Source organism: Apteryx mantelli, chromosome 11 (genome assembly GCF_036417845.1).
Source record: "Apteryx mantelli isolate bAptMan1 chromosome 11, bAptMan1.hap1, whole genome shotgun sequence".
In the NCBI taxonomy this organism is placed as follows: Eukaryota; Metazoa; Chordata; class Aves; order Apterygiformes; family Apterygidae; genus Apteryx; species Apteryx mantelli.
Genome location: NC_089988.1, coordinates 13,573,989 through 13,584,169, shown reverse-complemented (window position 1 = coordinate 13,584,169; position 10,181 = coordinate 13,573,989). Strand labels below are relative to the sequence as shown.

Below are 10,181 nucleotides of genomic sequence, written 5' to 3'. Positions count from 1 at the left end.
TTTCTCCTCTCTGTTCATGCAACAACAAGCTGGGCTGGATCTTTCCCTGAATCACCCTGCTTGAGGGCCTCCATGGGAAGAGGATGGTCTACAGGCCCAGTAAACGGCCCCAGGACCTCCTCTGCATGCTCCCTGCCAGCTCTGCAGAGGAACCAGCAGAGGCCTCGTCCTCCCAGGGCTCACAGCTGGACATCCAGTCCCCCACCTGGACATGGAGCCTTGTCTGGGGGTGACTTTTGGGGTGAGGACCAGCATGCAGGGTGGGCGAGATTGTTTCAAGAAAATGTGCTGGAGACATGACATAAGGGACAGCAGCGTTGGAGGAAGAGCCCAGCCTTCAGGCACTGCACCTGCAAGAACCGACTTTATTACAGAGATACTGTGAGGGAGTCAGCTCTGACCCACTGTTAGAAAAAACCTTATATGGGCACCAGGTGAGACAAAGTAGTCTCAGTGAAGGTGGAATGAACCCAAACATTTGTGTAGCAACATGGTGACAAATAATAATAACAAAAGTAATAATAGTCATACTAAAAATAAAGTCAACAAACAAAGCCCAGTCCTGGTACGGGACACAGTGGGAGTCATTTGTGGAGAGCAATGGCAATGTTACCTCTGCTGAAAAATGTCCATGAAATCACTTTCCTCAGGGCATCTTTGAGCTCCTTGTTCCTCATGCTGTAGATGAGGGGGTTCAGAGTTGGAGGCACCACCGAGTACAGAACAGCGAGTGCCAGATCCAGAGCAGGTGAGGAAACAGAGGGGGGCTTCAGTACGGCATACATTAAAGTGCTGAGAAAGAGGGAGACCACAGCCAGGTGAGGGAGACACATGGAAAAGGCTTTGTGTCGGCCCTGCTTAGAGGGGATCCTCAGCACAGCAGTGAATATCTGCACATAGGACAGCACAATGAAAATGAAACACCCCAGAGATAAACAGCTAGTAACCACAACAAACCCGGCTTCCCTGAGGTAGGAGTCTGAGCAGGAGAGCTTGAGGATCTGGGGAATCTCACAGAAGAACTGGTCCACGACATTGCCTAGGCACAGTGGTATCGAAAACGTATTAGCAGTGTGCAGGAGAGCATTGAGAAATGCACTGGCCCAGGCAGCTGCTGCCATTCTGACACAAGCTCTGTTGCCCATGAGGGTCCCATAGTGCAGGGGTCTGCAGATGGCAACAAAGCGGTCATAGGCCATGACAGTGAGGAGATAAAACTCTGATGCAAATAAAAAAAAGAAGAAAAAGACCTGGGCAGCACATCCTAAATAGGAAATGGCCCTGGTGTCCCACAGAGAATTGGCCATGGATTTGGGGACTGTAGTGGAGATGGAGCCAAGGTCCAGAACAGAGAGGTTGAGGAGGAAAAAGTACATGGGGGTGTGGAGGTGGTGGTCGCAGGCTACAGCTGTGATGATGAGGCTGTTTCCCAGGAGGGCAGCCAGGTAGATGGCGAGGAAGAGCAGGAAGTGCAAGAGCTGCAGCTCCCGTGAGTCCGCAAATGCCAGGAGGAGGAACTCATTGAGGGAGCTGCCGTTGGACATTTGCTTCCTCGGGGCTTTGTGGACTGTCCAAGGAGGAAAAGACAGGGGCAAGTTAGAGCAGGCTTCTCTGAGCCAAACCCACTCTGTTTCTCATAGAAACCCCCACCTTTCCTCTGCCCTTTACCTTCGCTCAGCTCCCTTTCTGCAGCTCTGTTTACACTGCCTGAGGGTGCCATGAGGAGCAGGGCCTCTGCCCATGGTCTCCAGAGGAGTCAGTCCTGCTCTGCTGGGGGGTGTAAATGGAGGTGTCAAAATGACCCTGCTATGTGGTGGGATACCTGGGGATGGGAGGTGGGAGCAGGGGACTTGGTCCAGGTACCAGTGGGAAGTTTCTCTGTTTGCCGTGATGAGAGCTGAATACAGCTGTGTCTGAAGGAGAAGACCCTTGTGAAGGATTCATCTCCCCCAGCCTTGCCTCTTCATCAGAGGTGTCTGTATCTGAATCAGTCACACCAGCTGCCACTCCAGCAAGGCAGGGAAACAGTCAAGGGAAGGCAGGGGGTGACCTGACCCTTTCTAGATGTCTCTGTCCCAATGAGATAGACCCTGCCCTCACGCCCGTTTGCCATGTGTGCCCTTCCTGCAGGCACTGCAGAGAGAAAGGGAAGTGACTAGCTCTGATGCACACATGCTGCAGCAGATTATGTCCACCGCGTATGTGGAAGGGCTGTTCAACATTGGAACATTTTTCTCTGCAAAATGATCAGTGGAGGAGTCTGATGATATATAAGCACACACACACACACACACACACATATATGTTTGTATGCCTGTATTTTAGATGCCTCCTTCTCACTGTGGGAGCATTCTTGGACAGGGTAGAAATCTTTGGCATTTCAATTGCTCTCAGCATGAGTCCTTGTGCATCCCAAGAGGAAAAAAGGACTCGCTGTGAGTTTGAATAGGGTCACGGGACCTGGTCTGTTCATGAGTCTTGCCCCTCACTGCCCTGCACTTGCACCTCACTCAGAGGAAGAACAACCACATGCACAAGTTCCTCTAAAAAAGAAACTGGACTGAGCTGGGATCGGAGGAGTTCAGTGTCACAGTGAAGATTTCCAAATTCTTCGCTCTCAGCCCCGAGATGGAGAGAGTGGTGAAGAGTGTGACAAGGTTTCTGACTCACATGACCAGAACAGGGACTCTCAGATCTTACAGAAATGTTCCAGGGAAGCTGTGCTTTTCCAGAGGGCAGCTTGCAGCTTGACAGCACAGCCCCAAGAAGCAGTCAAGGGTCCTAAAGATGGACTCTCCTGAAAGGAGAGTCAGCTCATTCCCCAACATGATGAAATGCATTGCCAGGAGCCTCACAGGTTGGAAGGGGATTGGGGCTTCTCACTGCCAGGAAGGGAACACCATGCAGGACACTCAGGGCTGGTGTCTTAACTGCAGCTGAACACCCCCAGAAGGTCTGAGAGAAACCTCAGCAAGTCTCTTCATCCACACCTCAGCCTACAGACAGCACCACCATCACTTTCTTGGCCTCGTGGGGGTTTGCCTGACCTGCTCCTTAGAACCTGCAAGCACAGAGATGCCCCTGGACAGGGCCCTGCCTGTGGGAGGTTTGTGGAGGGCAGGAATGAGCACACAGAGGGTGGGAGGGGGTCTGTGATCACCGACCAGGAAAAGACACTGGGACAGAGAAAGAGCTGCCAGCAGGGACAGCTCCAGGCAGCGGAGACGGGCAGGCAATGAGAGGGAAGTGCAAACAGAGACATTATGGGGGGACAGAGTTGAGCAAGTCATGGTCAGGCCCTGCAGTGCCGACACCTCCCTCAGGGAGCTCAGGTCTCCCCTGCAGAAAGCTCCCAGTAGCAGGGCACTGCCCAGGGCCATCCCCATGGTTGCAGGTGCTAAGGAGCAGGTCACATAAACCCTGAGGAGGCCAGCAAAGGGGAAGCTGGTGCTGTCTGTAGACTAAGGGGTGGCTGGAAGGACTTTCAGAAGTTCCTAGCAGACACGTTGGCTGCTCCTGGATATTGTTCATGGGTCTCAGTCTGTTGTCCAAGCCTGACAGCTCCATTCCCATTTTTCCCTTGCCAGGTGGTAGGAAATGTAAAGCACCATCTCAGGAAATTGGTTTCTCCTTCAGGAAATCCCTGCCTTCGCTTTCCTTTTGAAAAGTCCCCTCGAAAAATGTCCTGTGCATGAGCTAGCGCTAGGAGCAGCCCTGACCCACACAGCACCCTCTCAATGGGAGAATGAACCTGCCCTGACAGAGCAGCCCCATGGGGAGCTCCCCGAGCAGGCTGAGTGCTGACCCTAGCAAACGTCAGAGTCACTTAGACAGGAACGCAGCAACCTGGGGAACAGGGACACTGCTCCGAGTTACAGTACTGGGCAGACCTGTGTGCACACCTCAGCTTCACACCCCTGCAGGATCCCTGGGAGATGGTAGCAGGATGCCCTGTCCCTGAGATGGTATGGTACAGAGTCCCTGCTCTGAAGCACCTCCTCCTCCTCTGCACTGGAGAAGCCAGCAGAGAGAAACTAAAAATCCTATCAGTGATGCGATGGGATGCGTTCAGAAGACCCCTGCAGGAACCTCAGTAGCATTGCCCTGCAGCCAGAGACTTACCGTGTCAGGGGCTGTGAAGATTTCCCCCACAAGGAGCGCTCCTCTCTCCTCCCACTCCACACTGCCTTGCACTTCTCTCTGCCTTCTCTCCTCTCATGTCAGCAGCAGCAAGCAGTGCCCAGAGCCCTGCTGCTCTTTGCAGAGGAGCTGCTCCTGCACACAGCTGTCTCTGGGCAGTGCTGCCCAGTTGCCATGAGCTCCCTCCATCCCAGGGGCCTGGCCTGCTCAGGAGCAGAGGCCCAGCTGAGCTCATGAATTTCTCTGTCCCTTGTGCTCCCTCCTCCTGGGAAATGTTCACTCCAATAAACTAAAATAATCACTGATGGTCCCTCTCAAAGCACTGAAGGAAGACTGATTCCAGCATTGCAATTTGTCTCATCAGAGGATGGTTATCTATGAAAGGTGGAAATGTCCCCTTCTGGAAGCCCCTATTCCTATGCCTTCACTAGGCAGGACACCTTGAAGTGTACAAGAAGGGAGTCCATTTACCCATAGTTCAGGTGTTGGTTCAGATGAGTCAGTCTGGGCACCTTAGGCCAGGTTAAAAACCCCTGGGCTGAGTGGGATTCAGATCCCTCCCGTGAACTCCACAAACACACAGGAGGTGGGATTCCCTTTGCCAAACCTGAAGTGAGCACAACAGAGGTGTCTGCATAGGAGCTCCTTGTCTAAGCTCCCATTGTCATCACTGGAGACAGAGCGTGAGAGTCATCTGGTTGCACACAAACACCTGTTGACAGTTGAAGAGAGAGAGGTGGTCCAAGGCATGTGCCAGTGTCTGCTTGTTCTGACAGAGCAACTATGACACCCCCAACCTTCTAGAGCCTGAGGTGGGGGCCAGGTGGGGAATGGCCTTGGCCATCTGAAATGACCCTAGATGCCTACTGCAACTAGAGCTCCACTCATTATGAGGCTGAGACACAAGCAGATCTGTACAATGCAAATAGCAAATGCAATTCAGTGCAGACACTATTCACTGACATAAAGATAGGCCATAGGCAGGGTAGCACAACCCCAGGTCTCTAGCAAATATAGCATGGGACCTACAGGAAAGCCATGTCCTTTTGGAGTGGTTCCTGGGAAAGCACACCAGGACAACTCCGTTTTCCTACCAGGGCCCAAACAACTGAATCCCTCCTTTGCCTTTAGGCAAAGTCCATCCCGTCTGCATCCAACAGTGTTGCATAGATGGGAGGCACATCACACCAAGGTCTCTGCTCTAGTCTCTGCACTCTCAAACACTTCCAGCTTTTCTCTCCATGAAAAACTTCTCATCTCTGGATCGTGTGAACAGGGACTGTGCTAGTGATGTCCACAGGTTGGTTGGATCACAGGACATCCAGGCCCAGGGACTTTTTTCAGTGGCACTTGTCCTTCCTGGAAAATGCCCCCCCCCCCCTTGTCACAGGCCCCAAGGTGCTACAAATCAGCTCAGGCAGCCAATCCCTCTCCTGCCAGGTCTGCACAGCCCAGCTCTGTTTCTGCCTGGCCTTGAGCACTGAAGCCTTTGCCCTCTTAGTGGGAACCTCCTTTCACCATTACATTGCCACCTGCTATCTAGGCCAGCATGGCTCTGCACTGAGATGGGGCCATTGCACACACGGTGTCCTTGGCTCATGGTAACATGTTTCACCATGACCAGTCTGTTCTCTGTGCCACAGCTGAGGCTTGGCAGCCCAAATATACAGAAGTGAATGCAGCCTGGGGCACAGGCATGAGCAGATGGAAATACAAAAGCCAGATAAGGGTGATGCTTTCCTGGATCTGGAAACTGTAAATGAGGAGGAAATGATCAGGGATGGGATAGTGTCAGCCTTGCCTACAGTGGCATGAGAAAGTGGAGTCCCAGATCCTGAAGAGAGTGTGGAAGGACAGTAGCAGAGTACAGACCCTGGACCTCAGAGGAGCAGACTTTGGCCTGTTCAGGGGAGTGATGGGGGATCCCATGGGATGCAGATCTCAAGGGCCCAGGAGCTCAGGAAAGCCAGCAGGTCTTTAAGGACAGCACCTGCCAGGCACAAGGATGGGCCATCCCCATACGCAGTAAAACTAGCAGATATTTTAGGGGACCAACTTGGCTAAACAGGGACCTCGCACCTTAGCTCCAGGGTGATAGGGCAGCATACAGAAGAGGCAAGAAGGGAGAGGCAAAGGAGGCATTTAGAAATAGTGTCCAGGGTCATAGGCTTGGTGTTAGGGAAGAAAAAGCTCCCCTAGCACTGACACTTGCAGGGGATGTCAAGGGCATGAAGATGAGCTGCTACTGCTTCCATAAGAATGAAAGAATAGAAAGGAAAATGTGGCCTCACTGCTAAATGAGACAGGGAATCTTGTAGCAGCAGCTGCAGAAAGGTCTGAGCAACTCAACCCCTTGTTAGCTTCCGTTTCCACAAGCAAGGTCTCCTGGAGTGTTGTGCCTTGAGTCAGGACTCCAGAGGAGAAAAGCAGCCAACAGTGGATGAGGGGCGTGAGGGATTACTTGTGAGAACTCAAACAATGCAAGTCAATGAGGTTGGATGGGCTGCAGTCAAGGATGCGGTGAGAGCTGAGTGCTGTCCCTGCAAGGACACTCGCTATCATCCTTGAAAGGTTGTGGAGATGGGCTGAAGTCCCGATGACTGCAGAAAGGCAATTGTTACATCCATCTTCCAAAAAGCCACAAGGACACCCTGGGGAGCTGCAGGCAGTTCAACCACACTTTGGTGAGGAGTGAGTCATGCAGCGAACCCTCTCAGATCACAATTCTGGGCACCTAAAGGAGAAGAAGGTGCCTGGGAACAGTTAGCATGCATTTACACAGAGTATATTGTGGCTCTACAACCTGATTGCCTGCTATTAATAAATAACTGTATTTGTGGATGGAGAAGAGTAAATGTTCTTTACCTAAACTTTAATGAGGTGTTTGACACTGTGTCCCACAATATTCCTGCTTCCACGTTAGAACGTTACAGTCTAGAAGAGCAGACAAGTGGATGGGTTGCAGATGAGGGCTGCCATTCAGAGGGAGCTAGAGAGGCAGGAGGAATGGGCTGTCAGGAACCTCATGGAATTCAACAAGGAGAAATGCCAGGGCTTGCACCTGCGATAAACCAACACCCCACTGTGTTACAGGCTGGGGCCTGAGTGCCTGGGGAGCAGCTCTGTGGAAAAGGACGTGAGGGTGCTGGGGGACAGGAGGCAAAACATGAGGCAGCAGCGTTCCCTGGCAGCAAAGAAGGCCAGAAGCATCGTGGGCTGTATGAGCAGGAGCACAGGCAGGAGGTGGAGGGAAATGGTGATCGCCTTCTAGTCAGCATTCATTAGATCACATGTAGAACCCTGCATCCAGGTTTGGGTTCCCAGAACAAGAAAGAGGTTGATAACTGGAGCAAGTTTGGCCAAGTGCCCTCACTACAGTCAGGGAGCTAGAGCACTTGCTTTGTGAGGAAGCATTGGAACCTGTTGCCCAGACAGCGCTGGACAGTCTCCTCCTTTGGAGGTTGCCAAGACCACACTGGATGAAGCCCAGAGCAACCTGCTCTGACCCCAGAGATGACCCTGCTGTTAGCAGAGAGATTGGCCTACAGACCTCCTGAGGTTCCTTCCACCCTGAAGGAGTCCACCATTCTTCTCACTCTCCATCTTCACTTGATGATGTCAGGGAAAGCACGCAGGTGCCCTGTGACAGTGGAAGCAGGCCGCATTTCTTGTCCTCCTCCACTCAGAATTATTCAGATGCAGGGCTTCTTGGCAGGAATCCCCAAGACAGCCCTGAGCAATCCTTGGCTTCACTTTTAATTTCCTTTTACTACTCTCTCCCTCCTTCTAGGTCTGTCTCTTTTACCACCCTGATCCTGTCCCATACAGCCCACCCCACCCCTGCTTACCCTTAACTCATTGGCGCTGGTTTGGCTTGGCTGGTTGTTTAGTTGGTGGTGGTGGTGGGGGGTTGTTGTTTGGGTTTTTTTTTGTGATTTAGAGAACAGATACCTCATGAAGATTTCCAAGAGAAGTGTCTAGTGCTGTGCCTAGGTTTGAATAACCCCAACCATGAGGAGAGGTTGAGGGACCTGGCCTTCTTTATCCTGCTGAAGTGGAGGCAAAAGGTAGTAGAGTAGGAGCCTGTGACTGCTTGAAGGGTGGTTTCACAGATGATAGAGCTTTTCTTAGTATGGGGAAACAGCATGAGAATGGGAAAGAGTCACAAACTGCATCTTGAGAGGTTCAGACTGGACTTCAGGTCAAAAGAATGTCACTCGTAGGGCAGTGCTGAGGTGCAACAGGTCACCCAGAGGGAGTCAATGATCAGCCCCTGCCTTTGTGTTTCAAGGAGAAGCAAGTGAGGACAGGAAGACATCAGGAGAGGTGGGGAGAATGTGGGGTGAGAGCAAGGTGGGGAAGCAGCTTGGGTGTGTACAGTCTGCAGGGAAAGAGGCACAGGCGTGGGAAGGCATAGGACAGCCTGTGGTGGAGATGGCCGAGGGCACTGCCAAGGCTGAAAGCTCCCAACACAGCTAGGTCTTTGTCCTCTTCGCTATGGCTGGTGTCTCTGACACCGAGGCCCCCGAGAAGACGCTGTTTCCTTAAAGCACTGTGGCCTTGCTGCCTGCTTGTCCCTTGGGAGCCCAGCATGTGCCGTATCATGGTCCTGAACTTAGCCTTGTGCACCCCCACCCTCACACTGCCCCCAGGAAGAGCCCTGAGCAATGTGTGATGGAAAGCATCACCCTCTCCCGGAGCTGGCTGTCAGTGCCTGGTCACTCTGCTTGGTAACACACATCAAGGTTGACTTGGCATCACAGCCACCCTCACATTGCCTTTGCCTACCTGCAATCAGGGCCTCCAACTTTCTCCTCTAATCAGCCCCTGGGGAGCCTTTGTTTATAATGGCCCTCAGTGGGACTCATTATCTTTCCAAGAAAATTGTGATTTGCTTCTGGAGAGGTTGCTTCAGCCTCTTCTCTGCATCTGAGGTTCATGGGCTTAGCACCAAATACACCCAAGGGGTCATTAAAATGCAAAAAAAAAAAACCCTAAGGAGCCATGCCTCTTTCCATAACTTTCTTCAGCTCTTCAATTCTTGTATGGTTAATTAGATGTTTGCAGGAGTGTATTGAAATTGGGCAGAATTCAATGAGCACCTGAAAAGAAAGATGTCTCCTTCTTAAGCTTTCTTGAGTCTTCAGTTTGCAGAATAAGTCATACCCTCATTCCCCAATTCATACTGACCCACAGTGTCTCCTAATGAAGTCTGGACCTGTAGGCAAAGCAATATTTTTGATAGGAGACATGTATGGAGAACCTTCCTCCCCAGCTCCCCAGTCCTGTCATTGCCCTCAGCAGCCACTGGGGACTTCACTATTGTGAAAATCGAACCTTTTGCCACTCAAGGCTGTAGCTGAATGGTACATGTCATGTGCACCAATTCCCACCTGCTTTCCTTCAAGAACTAGCTGCAAGCAGGCACAGAAGGGTTTTTCTTAAGAGCAAACAAACAAAAATAAAATATGGAACAGTTTAATAAAAGATCAAAAAAAACCCTCCTCAACTGTATGTCAAGTCCAGGCTGCCTCCAGTGAGGTCCACTGTTCACAATTAATAAAATTCCTTGAAATGTTTTTGACAGATATATTGGAAGGGATAGACCAAAACACAACAAAGGAGGTGGCTAAAGAGACAAGGAGACTGCTGAAAGACGAGGCAAGCTTCAGACTCCCAGCAGCTCAGAGCAGCAACTGGAGAGTGGAGAGGTATCTGAAAGGATAAAGAGCAAGGGGAGGAGGAAAACTGGGAAACTATGGAAAATGCCTATGCCCAGAGAGTCTGATGCAAAAATGCCTTCAGAAATGACCAGTTTAATCAGGACATGTGGAAATATGTGAGAGATCACTGAGATTACATCCACAGCCTAACGGACAGAGCAGTGGAAACACCAGTTCAAGGGCAGATCAATATTTCTTCTCCCCAGATTAATACTCTTCCTGAAGATTTCTACTCTTTCATCAGAGGAAAACATTGACATTAAAATTAGCCAATCGTTTGAGCTGAGGAAAGTGTTTTCCTATTTTTGAAATGTTGAA

General features: G+C 51.2%; 1 protein-coding gene across 1 annotated transcript; it reads right to left on the bottom strand.

Annotated features, from left to right (window-relative positions):
* Positions 1–584: 584 nt before the first annotated feature.
* On the bottom strand, positions 585–1,544 carry LOC136993122 (olfactory receptor 14A16-like). Its single transcript, XM_067303134.1, has one exon. It carries the CDS (start codon positions 1,542–1,544, stop codon positions 585–587), a length of 960 nt encoding a protein of 319 aa, XP_067159235.1.
* Between the last annotated feature and the right edge of the window lie 8,637 nt (positions 1,545–10,181).